The sequence below is a fragment of the Pangasianodon hypophthalmus genome, chromosome 6 (assembly GCF_027358585.1).
Source record: "Pangasianodon hypophthalmus isolate fPanHyp1 chromosome 6, fPanHyp1.pri, whole genome shotgun sequence".
Classification (NCBI taxonomy): Eukaryota; Metazoa; Chordata; class Actinopteri; order Siluriformes; family Pangasiidae; genus Pangasianodon; species Pangasianodon hypophthalmus.
In genome coordinates, this window is record NC_069715.1 from 27,148,640 (window position 1) to 27,168,196 (window position 19,557).

The window sequence follows — 19,557 nt, forward strand, 5'->3', positions numbered from 1 at the left end:
TTTTCAAACGCTTCAACTGTTGAACTACCTGAATCATTTCCTAAAAAAGATGACCAACCTATGGTAAAAACATGTTTCATAACAGAAAACAACAGAGATAAAACTAAGGCAAAGGGAGCAGTGTGGATCCTAACCGAATTTCCAGCTGGGAATTCAGACTGTGGAGTGTTTTTCTTTGTACATTTCCAAGACTTTTGTCCTCCACAATCCCACAATTTTTCCTAAACTTTAATGACCCTCTTTCTGTTATTCATATCATTCTTCTGTTCTTTGTCACTTTATAGCAGATGATGCAGCAGCAAGCGGCGCTCATGGCTGCCACACAGGGCTCCTATCTCAACCCCATGGCGGCCATCGCAGCCGCTCAGATGCAGCAAATGGCAGCTTTCAACGTCAACGGCCTGGTAGCTGCCCCAATGACGCCCTCTTCAGGTGGGAGGAACTTTAGAGCACTTTATCACACAAGTTTACTGCTTATTTAAAGGCCCCACAGGGTGAACAGTACCATTATCCTCATGATTACAACAGTCCAGAGCAATGCAGTGTGGGTTATGCTATGACTGGGAATGTACAGTAGTGCTATGGGCCTCATAAACACTGTGCATTACAGGGAATTACGAGAGAAACACTGGCAGAGCAGAGAGTCAAGGAGTCGAGAGAAGGAAGGAAAGTCAAAGTAAATGGTTAGACAGCTGCTTTCTGTTTTTAAATAGGGTTAGGTTTTTTTTTCAATGTTTTTGTTTGTCCCACCTGGGAATGTGGCCAATCTGATGCCTTTGGATGATGAGTCCTTGACAAATTGATAAAGATTTGTGAAAGATAATCCTGGACCTGAGCTTGACCCCTCTCTCCAATGCAGGGAGACACTCTGATGCCTCAACAATGATAAGTAAGCTGACATCCAGGGCCAGGAGAAAAAAAAAGGAATTAAATAAAGTGTCCTTCAACGCCCCTCCTTTCACTTTCCCTGTTTTTCTGTCCGCTTTCGTGCATTTGTAATCCCTAAAGCCTACACTACTAAGGTTATACCTATCAAATTTAATCCTACATGGCTTAAATGCCCTTCACTGCCACAAGGAAAAAAAAACACAAGAAAAGAAGCTAAAAAAAAAACATCAAGTCAAAACCAACAAACCTGAGATTAGATGGGACCATTGCCTGAGGAAAATGCCTAAGTCCCTGTGTCTAATCGAATGACACTCAGGATTAGTGAATCATCCTGCCTGAATGCTGTTCTGATATATACTTCACTTTGTAGCATCCTGCCCTGCTCATGTCTATAGTCTTAAGACCTTTGTGGCACAACTAAATATCTTAATAGAAATATAAAAAAAAAATACTCAAGTAGTAATTTACACAAACCAAAATCCTCTACCATGATTCCATGATTGATATGCCATTTGTGTCCCACTGATGCACCATATATGCATGTAAAGTAAACGTAAAGGACATTTGGAACATAAGTAAATTATCCTTCACAACAACCCATGAGCATGTTTCAGATAAATAATGTAAAGGTGCATTAGGTAAGATTTTTTTTTTCCCAGTGTAGGTCTCTAACGGTTAGGTTGGTTCAACGTTTGAATGATTCCCACCGATGTTCACAAACCTCCACCCTCAGGATCTACGGTGGCCCGTAGAGTAGAGTGTAGACAGGATGAACATCCAAACACAACAAGTGCTCTGGACCAGAAGTCAGTTTTTCAAACTCAGTTTTTCCCAGTGACTTTTTTTTTTCAATCATGTTCTATGTATCTTCCAGGTTACATGTAGAAGTAAGGAATGAAAAAAAAAAACAATCAACTACTGCACCTTTAAATAACGACAAAAAAAACGACATTTTGCCTGTCCACTACCAGCCTGGTAATGAAAGATAATTATTAAAATACTTACAAAATCTCTACAACATTCACTCAGCCCTGTTACCTGAACACATTCACTCCTCTAAAATATTTGTAATCATCCACAAGTCACATGTTCAACATGAAGTCGTGTCATCAAATTTCCTGAAGATCAGGAAGATGGGAAGCAGAACGTTTCTCTCAATCCTTTTCTTTATTTTTAATGATATTGGGGTCTTTATTATTTATTATTATATATTTATTCTGTCTTTACAATGTCCTTGATGTCCTTATGCCATTAGTATGGATGGTAGTTAAGCAAATTATGAATATTTGATAATTTAATGGGGAAAAAAATGGAATTTGCTCTTACAGTATTTATGAACCCTCAACTTATTTTATTCTAAAAGAATACTGTCCTCCAAATGTTAACCAGAGGTTATATTTTTCCCCATGTGCTGGTGAGAGCTTAATACACATACAAGGTCATGGCAGCTTTGCCTCCTAGCAAACATCTATAAATAAATGACATTTCCAATCATGTGGACTCTTTAAACACTAATTAATCATCCACTAACAATGGCCAACAACAGGTTTTAGCAACATGTTGGAAAAGTGAATCAGTCAACACGTTGCTGTGTCTCCGCTTCCTCCCTGATGAGTCAGTCAGGTGTTTGCAAACTGCTGTGTTGATCATGAACTGTTCATAAGCAGAAGGTGCTGTCTGTTTCGTACGAGCAGATCATTTCTAGGCTTGGCAGCTCCGCTGCGAGTGCTTGCTACAATCGCATGTACAGAATTTTGAGACAGATTACTTGCCGTTTTATTGCCGAAATCACATAAAGATTTCGGTAATGGTTCACTTGAGGAATATGCATTCATAAAGCTACAGAGCAAACATTAAACCCATCAAAACTCAGTCTGATTTAGGGCCAGTGAAGTATACACAACTCTGTCAGTATGGTGTCGTTTTTATGGCATTGTCAAGGGTTGTATAAAAAAATGTCTTAAAAAACTTATTTTACTTGGAGGAGAAAATATAGGAAACTCTGTGATTACAGTGTCATGACACTGAGATGACTATTTTATAAAAATCTAATCAAAACAACTATAAAAGTCAATTCACTTACTGTTTGTCACTGTCAGAATCCTCACAAAGTAACAGCATTATAAAATAGTATCATAACTACTGAACCCCTGAATCATAAATGTATAGAGTGCTACATCATTATTATAATTTGTTAACTCATTATTTTAAGATCTCATTCTTTTAACTTATCTTATTATTTCAAGGTATTAAGTAGTTATTTTTTACTTAATATCTCATTATTTGGACTTAAGTCATTTTTACGACTCATTTTTAATGTCGCTGTATCAGTTTATTATGTTGTTATTTCAAGATAGTGTGTGATTTCTATCAATAAATGTCTCATTATTTAAACTTACTTCCATATATTATGTCATTATTTTAATTTAAGATCACATTATTTCAACTTACTTCAAGATATCGTTTCATTACTTTTACTTAATATCGTATTATTTTCAGACATGTCATTATTTCTTCTTAATACATTGTTATTTGGACTTCATAAGTTATTTAAAGATATCATTATTGCAATTTAATATCTCTTTTTTTCAAATTAGTTACTCATATAATCTAATTATTTTGAACTTTTTAAATCTTAGGTAGATTACGGGGTGCTATTTCAATATTATCTTGAAATAACACCCCACAATCTATTGCTAAGACTAATTTATCGAATATAAGATTATAATAATAACAATCATTTTAATTCTTTCTACTGTTTTCTAGCTGATGCCTGTTGTAAAGAGCCTTTATAAATGTTTATGCAGCTTTATGTATGCTGTCATAAAGGGCTTGTAACTATAACTGCAAATATTTCTCACTTCTGTTGAATATGTCAGCCAACGGCATACACAAGATGGTTCTCCAGGTGTGTTACTCTTACCGGTAAATTCCTGTGTGTGTTTTAGGCACCAGCACACCTCCAGGCATCAGTGCCGCAGCAGTGCCCAGCATCGCTGCTCCAATCGGGGTGAATGGCTTCAGCGCACTGCCTCCTCAAAGCAACGGCCAGCCAGCCTCTGAACCCATCTATACCAATGGAATTCACCCCTATCCAGGTAACACATGATTATAAGGCTTGACTCTAAAGATGGGAGCCTGCTTTACCTAGAAAAGATCTGACCCCAGTCTTTAAAACCCAAATTTACCTTCTCACTATCCAGGCTGGGAGACTTTCTCTACTTACTGTACTAGTCCTTTAATTTCTTGGTCAATGTCTCTATTTGTCTGTATAAACTTTTCTCAATTTCTACATTTATCTCTGTACAGCACAGAGTCCAACAGTGACCGACCCTCTCCAGCAAGCATACGCCGGCGTGCAACACTATGCAGGTGCTTTCATTTCTTCTTTTCATCTTCTTTTCTCTCTGTCCTCATCCTCCGCTGTAGTCTCCTCTCTGCAGTAGAAATTGCTTTGCAAACTGTATCGGAATTACAGTAATAAGACCCTGTTGATCGGGATGCCGTGCATAGCTTCCAGAACTCTACCTTGTTTCTTAATGTTTCCAGCCAAACAAGGCGTTTCGAACTGCTAAAGCTATTTTTAAGTGTGTTAGATTAGGGGAAGAAACTGTTTACATCCACTGCCAATGTGTGAAGTCTGATTGACTGAGGAAATGACTCGATGATTACCCTGTTCCAGAGTAAATAAAAGGGATTTTGCTGTTATCAAAGTTGAATCTACAGGATGGCTGCTACGGTGCTTGCAATTCTGCATCCACAGACCCTAAATTTCCGTACAGAACACCTCCAATGGAAAAAACAAACTTTTGAAAACTGTGACACAATGAATATTTCACAGCAGAATATAGTCGCTGGTTTGGAAATGGTTCACAGCACCCTGTCTTTAAAAGTTATTAGAGTTTTGTTTGAAACAGTTAGTGGTGAGTCAGATGGCCTTTTCCTGTGAAAGCAGACAATTCTTGGCCACGTTTACACAAAAATGATCAGACTCTAGTGAAAGTATAGTCTGGTTTACGATGCTAAGCACAATGGGCTATATTAATATGATAATTATAACTCGTATTATTCATGCAGCAAAATTATTAGCAGTATTCTTCACTGTAATTTGGATTTTATCTCAATGCTTTCCATCTTCTTATGCATATATTATCATATTAGTCTTTTTTTTTATTTTTCATGTTACGTTTCCATTATTTTTTATGTTACATTGTATTACATTTGACGGCAAAGTAAAACAAAGATATTTCCTTTTTCAGTCCATTTTTCATCCGTTCCGAACTTCTTAAAGGCCGCCACTGGTGTTGTGGTCTAGACTTCATTAAAAAAACTACTCAAGAAAATTTGGTGTGAACTACATGTAATTAATAATCTGAACATGGAGTACAGAAAAGGGACTGTGTAACCCATCTCTGAATATGCGTAACTTTCCCCATGTAAATATTGTTGGATGTAATTCTCCAACGCTGAATGTGACAAAGATGGACAAGTTAATTGTTAAAAGAAAATACATTATTCACATGTAGTTTCACAGAACCCTCCCACCGGTTATAAAAAATCAAGATGACACAACGACATGTTAAATGTAACATTTATGTTGCAGGCCCTTATAGGTGGAGAGTAAAGTTGAAAATGCTATGCAAATTAAAAAAAAGTAAGCAATTAATATATACTGTATTGAATTCTGTAATGTCCATATGATAACCCAGTCACCCCATTCAAAACATACTAGTGCTACCACTGCTCTTATAATAACACAGACATACAACTTGTGTGTAGCATGCTGATAATGTTTGCTTAGATACTATATGTATGCACCAAAAGGTTATGTATATTGAGGTCATCATATATTGTCTTTAGTGTGTCATTAAAGAAATATACTATATATTTAAACAAACAAGTATTTAGAATGCTTACTTGTTTAGTTACCCCGATTTACTGTCCATATTCAACTTTCTCAACAAAACACATGCTTTATTAAATTCAGAATATGAAGCAGCACGAGAAAAATTGCAGAACTGAGCTCAGAATGGCAGAAATGGATTAATAACCCACTTACTCACTGACAGAGAGGTCCTTATGTGATTTCAGATGTGGCTGAAATACATCAAATTCAGCTATTGGAAGTAATCATAACTAGGATTATCATGCTTTTTCTTCCTCATCCTTTACAATCTTATATTGACTTGATTTAAAGGCCAGAAAGTCTGCGGAGTAAAACCGCAGCCGTTTAGCATGCAGAATCAGGTCCACAATGGCAGAGTAAATGAAAGCTTATTTACTAGATAAGAACTTAATGCAAGGCCCGTGTCTCTTTTGCAATACCTATGGGAGGACAGCTTCTATAAAAGACCCTTTTAACCAGTTTATTTTCGCCGGGCGCTGAACCACAGCAAAAATAAAGACGACTGACCATGAGCTATAACACAATTTATTTATTCAGCATCTGGAATGCGGGAACAATGCAATAATAATTTAAGTTCTTGTGTCAAATCCAGGAATATTGATGCAGATTCCCTCTGCTCTTCTTCTCTCTCTCTCTGTTTCTTTCTCTCTCTCTCTCTCTCTCTCTCTCTCCCCTCATCTTCTTGTATCTCCTCGCAACAGCAGCCTATCCTGCCGCCTATGCGCCAATCAGCCAAGCGTTTCCCCAGCAACCAGCCATCATCCCCCAGCAACAGCGTGAAGGTAAGAGCGGCCCCGCCCATCCTTGATAAAAAGGTGATAATTGCCCCGTTCTGCCTGTACATTCTCGAGTCAGAATTAGCAGGAGAGGAAAAGTGGCAGTGGAACAGTGAAAAAAAGGAGTTTTAGGGTGAGCGCTAAAAAAACACATGGGTAACTTTCATCACATAAAAGCCCTGGAGATATGAAAAGAGGTTCTAGGAATTTATTTTCAAAATTGCGACTTGTTGCATTTGGAGTCATGGGAAACATCAGTTATGTGCATTCATATATGAGCTATGTTAAGGTTCAGATATTGACAGACTGGTGGTATATTTTCAGCGTTGGAGGGAAAATACTACTTATGGCACCCAACCCATCATAATAAAGTTATATACCAAATATTGCAGATAAGGTTATTTTTGCTCCGGATATAAAAAAAAAGCTGCACCAACCTCAGCAATGGAAATTCACATACTGTATCATTGCTTCAACTTCACTGTTATAAACCTAAAGGTATAAAGCGTTTTATTGTTCATGGCTATTGGTTACAAAAAAATAGTGAAAAATAGTACAACAGTTTATTTTTTAAATAAAAAATAGGGATAAATATAAGGGCACCATGGTCATACAGACAGGAATCCTTGTTAGCCAGCTAGGATTTGGTTGTAGGAAGGAACACAAGATCCTGAACGGGACAAAAAAAAGTTTTTTCAACTAATTTAGAAAACTTAGAGGATTTCTAACTGTTATAAACATTGATAAGTATATATAATGTTCACTGGTAATGCTAGTGAGCTAGCAAACATTTTCATATAGCAGCCACATTCATAAACATTTATAGTCTTCACTTTTAACATTAGACAGCTTACAAGGATTTCTGAGAGAAAGTCATGTTTATAAATGTTTAATGACTACTGTTAATGTTAGCTAGATGGCAACATAAGCTAAACTACCAGGATTTCTGAGAGGATTTTTGAGAAGCCTTATTCACAGGTGTTTAGAATCTTCAATGCTAATGTTAGACAGCTAGCTAATATTTTCTGAAAGGGATTTTTCATCCAGTTTCATTTTTTTTTTTTTTATAATCTTAATTTTCAACATTAGACAGCAAACCTGATAGGATTTCTGAAAGAAAGTCATATTCATAAATATATTTAATCCCTACTGTTAGCATTAGCTAGATAATTTACATAAGCTAATCTGAGAGGATTTCTCAGTCTTATTTACAAATGTTTATATTTTTTACTGCTAATGTTAGACAACTAGCCAATATTTGCTAAGTTGGATTTTTAAACCATGTTCCTAAATGTTTGAAATCTTCACTTTTAACATTAGACAGCTTAGACATATGCTAACTTGCAAGGATTTCTGAGAGAAAGTCATGTTCATAATTTTTTTTTTTTTTTTTTTTTTTTCTGTTAACGTTAGCTAGATGGCTAACATAAGCTAACCTGATAGGATTTCTAAGTCTTCATTTTAACATTAGACAGCTAGTTAGTTTCTTTTAATTTTCTTTTTAAATTTCTTTTAAATCTCTTTTAATTTGTAAGAGGAAATCCATATTCATAAATCTTTAGTAAATATTGGTAACACGATGTCTAACATAATCTATCTTTACAGGATTTCTTAGAAATGTGCAAATATATGATGTGCAATTATGAATTTTCAATTATCACTCATCATGTCAGTACATATACAGGCTTTCATGGGATTAAAAAGAAGAACCAACACAGCCCAAATCACTTGTCATTTTCCCATTTTCACACTTACTCTCAAGTCTTATTTCTCAAAAGGATATATTGAAATGTTCATTTGTGTTTGTCTATTCATGTACTAAGTGTGCTTTTTGTGTCTTCTTTTTGTGCGTCTGTTTCTGCAGGGCCTGAAGGCTGTAACCTGTTTATCTACCACCTGCCGCAGGAGTTTGGGGACGCTGAGCTCATGCAGATGTTTCTGCCCTTTGGCAACGTCATCTCTGCCAAAGTCTTCGTGGACCGGGCCACCAATCAGAGCAAGTGTTTCGGTGAGTACCCACAACGCTCATCAAAAAAAATGACAACCAGCCGTAAGGAGATAAAAGCGTTGTCATTTGGCACGATCCTTTTAGAAATCGTCTCATGCCCCACTTCCCTTGCCGTGATTAGTTTTTTTTTCCTCCTCTCTTTATTTCCCATGTCTCTGCTAATCAATTTGCAATTAACGTTGGAAAAGTGGCGTCACATTTGAGTGAGCAGTTCCCCTGGATGCTGCTCATCAGTGAAGGTTTATGGGATATTAAAGCACAGAAGAAACAAGTGCTGCAAGACATTTTCTCTGATACTCACTAACTGCTAACTTTCCTTATAGATATGCAGCCTTGAGAAAGATATCTACTTGCCTTTCATTCCTATAAGTACTAGACTTGGTATTCCGACCACAATATGTTTCCCTGTGCTTTTTACATTTCATAGCTCACTTATACACTGTATTCCCTGGTGCATACACAGTCGTGGGAACAGAAGCCTGCTAAATACATTTTTTTTTCTTTAAGACTCATCAGTGCATTACTTCTTGAAAATGAGTTTTATTATCATTTCTGTCCATATAAACAATGAAGCACCATTTGTCTTATACGCTATATTTTACAATTTTTTTTTGTTTGTTTTGGTCCTAGTTTCAATGTGTTTTCCGGAGCTACTTACAAATTAGATTAAGATGCTGTGAAATTAAATTTCTCTGTGTCCTGCAGCTTCTTTGTGCTCTGATTGAAACACACTAAACCAGTTTATTGAACGGTATGAGGCAAATCCACTTGTGAGAGATTAATGCAAATATATAGCTCTTCATTTAGCTTTGAATTGCTCTTACTCACATAAATGAATATACATGAAAACTCAGGGTTTTTTTTCAATCCAGTTTTTGATGTTAAACTAAGCTGTGAAATATTCACCTTCTCCTCAGAAGCAAATTCTGTGTGGAAAATAAAAGAAACAAATATTAATAGCAGAATAGCGAGTCAGTGGTGTTGATTCCTCTTGGGTTGCCTGGATTTGATTTTCGCAGCTTTAAGGCATGGATGCGAGCTCCAAAAAAGCATCTCCTCAGTAAGTGCAGACTGAAGCGCCTGCTGAATCATTTGGGACATTGTGTTCTTTTAATCCACAGTGATTACTCACTCAATATTGACATTTAACGCTGATCAAAGCCTCACTCTTTTAGCAGTATTAGCCAAAAAGGAAAATGGATTTTCAGGGGTCTGCTAGAATCACTCAGCTACACACAGCTACACAAAAATACACACACACACACACACACACACATATATATATATATATATATATATATATATATATATATATATATATATATATATATATATATATATATATATGTATCTCTGTGCCTGGAAAAAAAACTGAGATGTGCTTTCAGATTTTTTAGAGTACTAAAAGTATAAAAATCCACAGTCAGCCTGTGGTATAGTTTAAAATAGCTCTAGGGCTTAAGATGTAAAATTTCTAGGCCTACTGTAAGGCCTTGGAAGTACAAAAAAAATGGATAGACAAAAATCGATGAAGTCCTCCTCCGCCGTTTCAACTTTGCCTGCTCATTTAAAGAATCTTTAATGTCTTGCCTCGAAGGAAGCAGCCCTTGTAAAGTGCACAGCTTCCTATAAAACATGGCAGAAAGTTCAGCGCTGACTGATTTACTTTGCTCAAGTTCTGTATGATTTACCATTCTTCCATCCAGTCATCTTCTCTTTAGCTTTGTCACCTCACTCTCTGCCGGCTGCTGGCAGGGACAGGGCTGGATTGGTGCGACAGGAGAGAGGGAGATTTATGAAGGTGGATAGAAGTTGTCTGACAGGCTCAGCTCTTTTAAAAGGTTTGTAAAAGCTGTGCTCTTATCTCTGGCTGGCCTGACAAAAGCATGGCCTCACCCACGAAATTAAATCGGAGCTGTAGCCAGGTGATTGAATCAGCTGGCGGGCAGCAAATTTGGCCAGTCAACCAGTGAAGAGGGCGATAAGAAAAGGGCAGGAGAGCCGCAGGATCATTTTGCCTTGACACGTCTGTGATAAGTTAGAGCACCTGTAACGAGAATGTTAACAGGAGCAGAGCTGCTACGGCAACTCGGAGAGCCCAAACCACCAAAACTGAACCTTAGAACGCCAGTCCTCCCTCGATTACTGCCTTTGTTGGAGATGATTTATTGTACATAAAGTGGGTTTTATGACACTATTTGCAATAAGGAGTTAAATCTAGAGTTAAACTGTCACACGTTCAATTACCTGCCGTCTCACTGCTTTCATTTATACCTTTACAGACATGCGTTGTAGTGCACTGTGGTTTCACTGTGTTATTATGTACAACAGGACATGCTGTTATAGGAAAGCAATCAGTGATTCTTGTGCAGCTGATTAGTTTTCAGCAAATCCCATAGTGTTTTATTCCCCTTACACCACAGCAATATACCAACAACTAGAATTTTTATTTTTAACAGCACATCATACCATTTATTTGTTTATAGTTACATTACATGTTGTGGAACATCTGCAAAACAAGTTATCATGTTACAGAAGATGTAAACAGCCATTCCTTTACTTTGTCTTGTAGTTAATAAGACAGAAGAAGTTGCAGAAAAATTGCAAAGACCATGTTCGAAAACTTAGCAGCACAACTTTATCTCTGACTGTTACCAAGCTCTGGTAATGGAGACTCCTTCCAAAAATGCTAAATCAGCGGCTTCTTATGGAAAATGTTACCATACCAACAATTAAATTTTTTATCTTGTTAAATAACGTTTTGTTTTATTCCGTTTATTATTTGAATATATTTTCTTAAAATTATACACTTTTTTCTTTGTAACAAGTTTTTATTTCATTTATTATTAGATTATGTGGCGCATCCACCATGAATGAGTTGTTATGATAGAAATGAAAGAGTACTAGAACGAGTGTATTTATATAGTACAAACCTGTGATTTGCCTTGCAGCCTGCGCTGTTATCAGAGCTGCTGTTATTGAAAATTAATCAATTTCATCTTTCTGACCATTTGAGAAGTGAACAGTGCTGTGGTATATTTTTATATTATCAATAATATAAATATGACAAACACACCCAAGTAGGCCACAGTTTTCTTTTGTACGAAAGAAACATGAGTCGATTTTTAAATTGTAAGATCCCAGTATTTATTTTTCTCCCTCTTTCTGTCCCTATTCAGGCTTTGTGAGCTTTGATAACCCATCCAGCGCTCAGGCTGCCATTCAGGCAATGAATGGTTTTCAGATTGGCATGAAGAGGCTCAAGGTCCAGCTGAAGCGGCCAAAAGATGCCAACCGCCCTTATTGATTGCACCAACATCCACATCCAGGTGAGAATCACCGCTAGTGAGGTTCACTTGTTTTGATGCAAACTTCATTTTGCATATAAGAACATTTTAATGGAAACATCGAACATACAAAATACACTTTTCACTAATAGTTAGTACTACACAGTGTGGGTTGGGATGTGTGGTGGTTGATGCAGGTGTATGTTCAGAACAAATCATTTTGGGCCCGTGTCAGAATATTCACATAATATTAGCTGATGGAAATGGAGCAATTCAGAATTTCTTTTTGTGTGTGTGTGTGGTTTTCTTAAGGACAGGTACCACTAGCAAAAAATGGTGATTTTGCTTCCAATTGTCTATTTGCAGATTTTCAACTTCATACTTCCACAAAAATAATAATAAAATTAACTGACAATTATAAATATGCTTTATTTTTTAATTGAATTCCTATAACCCAATTAACTACGCACAACATAATGTTGCATTATTTAATGTTTCAAGGAACTTTTTAACAGACATACTGAATTACTGAATTATGAGTGGAGATGGAGAATTTATTTCATAGAACAAACGGTTACGTAGTCCGTGCATAGACATTTCCTTAGACAGTATACTGATTTGTGCTAAAATATTAAGTGTCTTGGGATTCTATTGTTTACTGGCATTATATTTATCTGCTTCATTCTCAAAATGTTTCCAGTTTTTTTAGCCTTTGAAGGAGCTATACAAATAATTTCACACACTGGTTAATATTAAAATGTAGACATTAAAATTAAATTAAAGTTTTTTTGTTATTTTTCTCATGAGCTGTTTTGGGATTGACATTAAATAAAGCCTCTGTTTATTCAGTTATTCATTTTAAAGTGTATTATTCAGTAATTATAGTGAAAAAAGGTAAGAAGAGAGAGGAAGAGTGGACAGGAAATTAAAGGATTAACAGAGGTCCATTAGCTAGCAAGTGAAAGGTCCAGTGTGCTTGCTCATTTATTTATTTATTTATTTATTTTGGTTTTGTTGCCCAGAAACGTAATAGACTAGGCTTTAAAAAAAAAAAAAACACAGCTGCTACAATACTGTCACGAAGAATGACAAGCTAGTTAGCTAGTTAAGTGCATTAAAACAGATACAAACGAGTTCATAATTTCCAAGGTAAGGGATGGGGATGACTCAGCCATATTTTTTTTCCAAAGAAAGGTAGCACATTGTGTTTGCAACCCCAATAAAAAAGTATGAGATCTATGTATATAGAGATTTATATTTCCATGTATGAGATCTATCTCATATGGTGTATGAGAGCTTTAGACATCACTTTATTTTACTCAGCATTTCCACCTGCGTGCTCCTGATTATGAAAAGGTTGAAAAGTAAAATCTGATGGGTGTAGTGCAGCAGGCGGTGGGATTCACACACTGTTCTGATATATAATAATAAATATACACGCCAAATAAAAACGTTTGCTTTGTGAGAGTCAGTAGTGAGTAGGTTTTTCTCGTACTCTGGTTGTTGAACGAGAGTCCAACAAAAATACTGATGATCGCTAAACTATTCAGCAATCATCAGTATTTTTGTTGGACTCTCGTTCAACAACCAGAGTACAAAAAAAAAACCTACTCACTATTGACTTTTCACAAAGCAAATTTTTCCCATAAAACTAAATATGCATTTATGATACATGCTTTCATAAGATAACAATATTTTGATAGAGTGTTAAATACCACAGCACAGTTGAATATTTAAATCTGATTGGTCAGAAGGTGTGCATTATTTTCATATAACAGCAAAAGCAAAATTTCAATACAATAAATTATTCTATTTCTAATTCTCCTATATATGTATATTTTCCTTGACTAAAAAAACAACACAAAAATACTAATCCGATTAGGGGGTGGTACCTGGCCTTAAAATTTGCATAACATGTGGATGGAAACAGATGCACTGAAGCTTTACTGACTGTGTTTGATTTATAATCATTTGCTTCAATTTTTGCAAGAACGCAGATGTTCAGTCGTCATTTTGAAAAAAAAAAAAAAAAAAGAAGAAGTAATTAAAGCTACAGCACTGAGACAGTTAAAAGCATTAGAACACCAGTTGCAGTACAGACTCCCTGAAGAGAGGATGTTTTCCATTGAGCTCGATAGACAGATGTCCTCAAATGAGAGCACTGGGAGGTTTGATCAGAACAATGGCCTACTCAGCGAGAATCTGGCAACTTACATACAAAACATACTTCCCACTTTTGTCAGCAGGGTGTGTGTGTATGTGTGTGTGTGTCTGCATTTTGTTAGCAGGAATGTGCGACTTCGCCCCCATGTCTTTTTTTTTCTCCTCAAAAAATACATTGTCTACAAAAATGTCTCTTAATGTACATGTTTGTTCCATCCACTCACTCATTGCAGTCTGTCTTACTCTGTATGTATGTTATTTATTTGTCTTATTTGAACTTGCTAATAATAATATTAACATTTCTCATTTCTGCCAGCAATGTATCCTTAATGATCTGCCTGAAAGGTTCGTAAGTGCATCGGTAATGCTCATAACAATACCAAATGAAGGAAAAGAAATTCCATGGATTTGTTTTTCTTCTTTTGCCCCTAACCGGCGTGAAACCCAGGCATGGCCAAACGTAGCTCGAGATGGCCGCCCTGTTGACTAGCTACATGTCTACGGTCAGGGGGAAACAGTTCCCACGGCTGTAAGTTCCCACTATGGTGTCATTTTCTTTTGGATGACGTCATGTGTACTACTGTGATCGAGTGGCATGACGTGCTGTTGATCTTTTACTCTCTTTCTCTATTTCTCTTGTGGCCATGTTTTGGATTTTTGTATTTATGGAGTGCAGTATTTTGTTTGCGCTGTCGGTAGCTGGTAGCTGGTGTTTGTAAATCTGCTGATTGGTTGATTTCGATGGGGTGTGACCTTTTGCTGTTGTAATGTGAGTGCTGTGCTCTTGTTATTTTGCGTGTGAACTTGAGAATGTGTTGATATTTTGCCCTTTCTATCTCGCTTTTTTCTCTAACATGAGCTGTGACTCTTTATATTTTCGTTTGATGTTTCTTTTTTCTTTATGTACTTTTATGAAGGAGCTGAACTTTTTTAATTGCTAACTCTCCCGGTGAGCGATCGTTACATCATGACACCATGTTTGTGTTGCCAATTATTCTTCCCCCAGTTGTGGTGCAAAGGCAAATGTTAACTCCGGTCTCCTCTCCTCTTCCTCTCTGTGCTGTTTTTCATTGTATCTCCGTTTGAAGTGCTTCACTGTGATTGTTTTGTTTGGCCAACACGGGGATTGCTTCCTGTTTACTTATTTATGAGCTTGCTAACCAATTACAGAATGATTGCAGAGCTGCAGGTGCTGCCATGGACCCACACATGGCGACTTCATCAACTCAGTTTCTCACATACACACACACATACACACACATACACACAGAATAATGAGAAACAAAAAAAAAAGTGACAAGTGGGTCCTCTTCTGCTACATTTTTCAGCTCAATTCAGCCCAGTGTGAATTATAGCTAGTGCTAGAATTCAAAACTGCCAATAAAATTAAATGATATTAAGAAAAATTCTATTAAATGTAATAAAGAATATTATGATTTAGCACTGAATTAGCAAATTGAACAGTATGGAGACAAATAGTTATAATAATAAAAGATGCAACAGACCTTGTGAAATCCTAAAATATGGAAATTCAGTATGAAAATAATATACCGATTGTATACACATTTGAAAAAAAAAAAAACTGCAAAAAAAAAGATTAGAAAAAAAAAAACCGTTTCATACATGTGGTAGCTCAAAGTGCTCAAAGTTAAGTCAAGTAATAAAAATCAAATGATAAAAAAGTATAAAGTCATAGAAGGATAAAAAATGAAGTGAAAATGTTAATAAAAAGTAAAATATGAGTGCAGAAACAGTCTGTTTTTTCAAGTGTATAAATGTGTTTCTTATTAAGATACAGTATATATGCATCCCTCTGCTGGGAATAAAGAAAAGAGTGCTATCAGGGGGTGTCTATTTTTAAAGCAACTCTGTTGCCTCCTGCCTTTGAATTGCATCTATAATCAGATCTTTTTCACATAATGCCCTGCTTCTGTTTCTCTCTGCACACAGAATGCACGTTAATCGTCTTTCTTTCTTCAGTCAAAACACTTTTAACACTTTTAACAAGCGTATGTGTATATGCCAGAGAAAAGGAGCAGAACCAAGAGATGTGGTGTGAGTTATCAGCGTTGAGTACACGCCAGGCTTTTTGTTTTGGTTGTTTTTTTTTTTCTCTCTAACAGAAACTGAGATACACTGAGGTGTAGTTCCTTCACATTCCCCTTCAGAGAGCTTATCAAAGTGAACTTAATTAGCATTCTATCCTATCCTATCGCATTAATTAAAAGTTTTTTGATGATTGAATTAAAAAATAATAATAATAATAGAAAACTCGCTCTGGATCTGATCCAACACTAAGAAGACAAGTGGACTCAAACCATGCCAGTGAAACGTAGCTGACAGAGCCACTGTTTTTTTTTTTCCCTTTAATTTGTCACCTGTCAATCTGTTTCTACAATTTAGACGTTCATTCATCTTCAGTAATCCTGCTTTTTCCTGATCAGGATTGTAGTAGATCTGAAGTTTATACCAGGAAAACTGGGCGCAAGGCAGAAATACACTGCACTCATTCACACCTAGGAGAAATTCTTCATATTCAATCCGCCTCCCGATATATTCTGTAGAGGAAGTAGAAAACTGGAGACCTACGTGAAACACGTGAAACTCCACCCTGGCCGTAGCCTGTGCTCAGGATTGAGCCGACAATCCCTGGAGCTGTGAGGTGGCAATGCTACCTGCTGTACCACCGTGATGCCCACTTAATTGTAAAACTTATGGTTTTATTACAAAATGGCAATATCAGAATATATTTTAATGTAAAACATTGTATGATGTCCTTTGGAGTGATATACAGGTCACTTTTAAGAAACGTATGAAGACGGAAACCTCATTTTTATTATCGTGTTTTCTATAACAGCAGCTCTGACAGTATTTATGGCTATAATTAATCACATTTATGGCTAATAATAATCACATGTTTATATGAATATGCTTCTAATACACTATATGGCCACAAGTTTGTGGACTCCTGAGCATTACACTCATACGTGGGCCTTCCTCAAACTGTTCTACACAAAGTTGGAACCACACAATTATATAGAATGTCTTTGTATGCTGTAGTTTTGCAATTTCCCTCCATTGAAACTAAAAGGCCCAAATCTGTTCCAGCATGACAATGCCTCTGTGCACAAAGCGAGCTCCATGAAGATGTTTTGCTAAGTTTGGGGTATAAGAAGTTCAGTGTCCTGCACAAAGCCCTAACCCCAACCTTCTCGCCCAACATCAGTGTCTAACCTGCTGTTGTGGCTGAATGGACGAATCCCACAGCCACACTCCAAAAGCTAGTGGAATGCCTTCCCGGAAGAGTGGACTGCTGTTATTATAACAGTAAAGGGGGAATAAATCTAACAGGATGTTCAAAAAGCACATGGGTGTTATGGTCAGGTGTCCACAAACAATTGGCCATATAGGAGTTTGCAGTTTCTCTGTAACATGACAAGCTGCATGTGCTTTGTCTTATTAATGTCAAGAGACAGAGAGAGAGAGAAAAAAAAAAGTGGCTGGTACAGCGCACAGCGAGCGACTGTTTGTAGCTGCTTTAACTAACTTTTCAGTAACAAATGGATGTTCTACAAAATTAAATCTAACTATAAACAGTTAAAAGTACAGTATGCATATTGTGCATTAAAAAATCAGAAAATGTAATCGTCATAAAAATGTTGTGGTCTGAGAGGAATAAAACAGACTGTTGGAAAAAAATCAACTTTGGGGTGGAAATGGTAACTTTGTGTGATTTTTCACTACTCTCTACTCATTGATTATTTTCCTAAAACAGCATGTTTTATTCCCCACATAAGGCATAAAAGCCCAGCACATATCAACATGTATATACTGTACAAGCCTTGTAGAGCTGGAGGTGAAATTAATGGAATGTGAATAAAAGTATAGGCACTTGTTGATGTTTTGTTCTGCTTTTCTGGAGCAGACATGTCAAGACAATTATCATTCAGTATAAATGCTATAAACAGGAATAGGCTTTATTCTACAAAAAAAATATCATCAGTATATATTTTCTTAAGATTCACTGCATTGCATTGGATGGGAAATCATCCACCTATAATCTGTTTGTGTAATGAAACGTCAGCCATCTCCCATCACACTGTCTTCACGTCGTGTTCATCTGTTTGTGTGTCTCTCCCCCTTGTCCCGCTGTCTGTTTCATTACTTTTAGATAATGGTAGATTAACTGGTGTTGGATACAGAGACAGAGTCACAGTATTGTCATTTTAAATGCTGTGACAAACACAGCTACAAAGTGTCTTTTCCTTATATTATCGAAGCTCGTCCATCTGCACTTGGGTTTATATAACTCCAAATATACATATATACTGTATAATATCGAACTTCTTTCACTTTATGTGTTGTGAGTGTGTTTCTAAGTGTTGGCTGTAGATGTTGGTGTATAGCGCTGGCAGATTTTCACTTAAACTTTAAACAATATATACATTATATGCAGACAAAATGTTACAGTTCACATTTTTCTTCTTTCCTCCTTTCCCCTTCCTTTTTTCCCTCCATTTCTGTTTTTATTTTCTCCCAGGATGAAGGATGACAACACCTTATTTTCACAAGTGCAGTATAAGTACAAAAGACTTCTCCGCTCTGCCACACGAAAGAAGAGTGGTCCCTTGATTCTGTGGGAAAATTGCCGAGAGATGTGAGACTAGGTGACTGAAGGAACAAGGAGGGATTTTTTTTTCTTTTTTTCTTGGCTAAATATTTCCTTTTTTATTTACTCGCTTTGGCATCGCAAACCTGTGGAAGCCGATTTTGCAGAGACCAACTTTTTTGCTGCTGTTTTTTAGTCAAGATGGAGAAATATTTATAGATACATTATGCTCAAAGCATGCATATACAGATATACAATCACACATGCAGTCAAACACACGTATCTATCTCTCTCACACACACACACTCACACACACACACACACGCAAAACTAGACAAATTTACAGACACAAACCCTTTGCACTTAGGCTGATGCATAAATGCACTGCAAAAAATTCATATTTTGGATACTGGTTAATACTGATATCTCTATTTGTAAATCCATATGAATGCGCACACACACACACACATACACACAGACACGCATACACGCACACACGCGAACGCACACACACACACACACACACACCAGCCTGCTGCCATTTTGGTTTTTGTGCCTATACAGGTGTTGTAGTCTGTGCCAGGGAAAGCTCTGGAAAGATGGAAGAGAAAATGGTAATCCAGGATTATTTACATGCATCATTCCTTAGAAAATAGGGACCAAAGGACTACATGCTTTTTAAAAGAATATAAATATATAAATATATATATAAATAGACTCTCATATATATATATATATATATATATATATATATATATATATATATATATATATATATATATATATATATAGGCTCTTACCTTGTAGCTGCAAGTATTACAATTATAGATAGTTGTAGTTGAAAGAAATAATTAAGTCAGTATCCATTAAGTATTGATTATAAAGACAAAAGAAGTAAAAAAGAGAAGGAAAATAATCAA

General features: G+C 36.4%; 1 protein-coding gene across 4 annotated transcripts in view; it reads left to right on the top strand.

The window, feature by feature from the left end:
* The window catches only part of celf6 (CUGBP Elav-like family member 6), a 150,348-nt gene extending 131,001 nt beyond the window's left edge, over nt 1-19,347 (top strand). For 2 of the 4 annotated variants that reach the window (XM_034304952.2, XM_034304948.2), the window contains exons 7-13: nt 285-432; nt 3,837-3,986; nt 4,198-4,260; nt 6,496-6,576; nt 8,435-8,578; nt 11,758-11,907; nt 18,569-19,347. In XM_034304952.2, the coding sequence (XP_034160843.2) occupies nt 285-432; nt 3,837-3,986; nt 4,198-4,260; nt 6,496-6,576; nt 8,435-8,578; nt 11,758-11,885 (714 nt within the window). In that variant the 3' untranslated portion in view covers nt 11,886-11,907; nt 18,569-19,347. The remainder of the gene's footprint in view (nt 1-284; nt 433-3,836; nt 3,987-4,197; nt 4,261-6,495; nt 6,577-8,434; nt 8,579-11,757; nt 11,908-18,568) is intronic. The other 2 variants (XM_034304949.2, XM_034304945.2) reach the window with 2 other exon arrangements.
* Nucleotides 19,348-19,557: the final 210 nt, after the last annotated feature.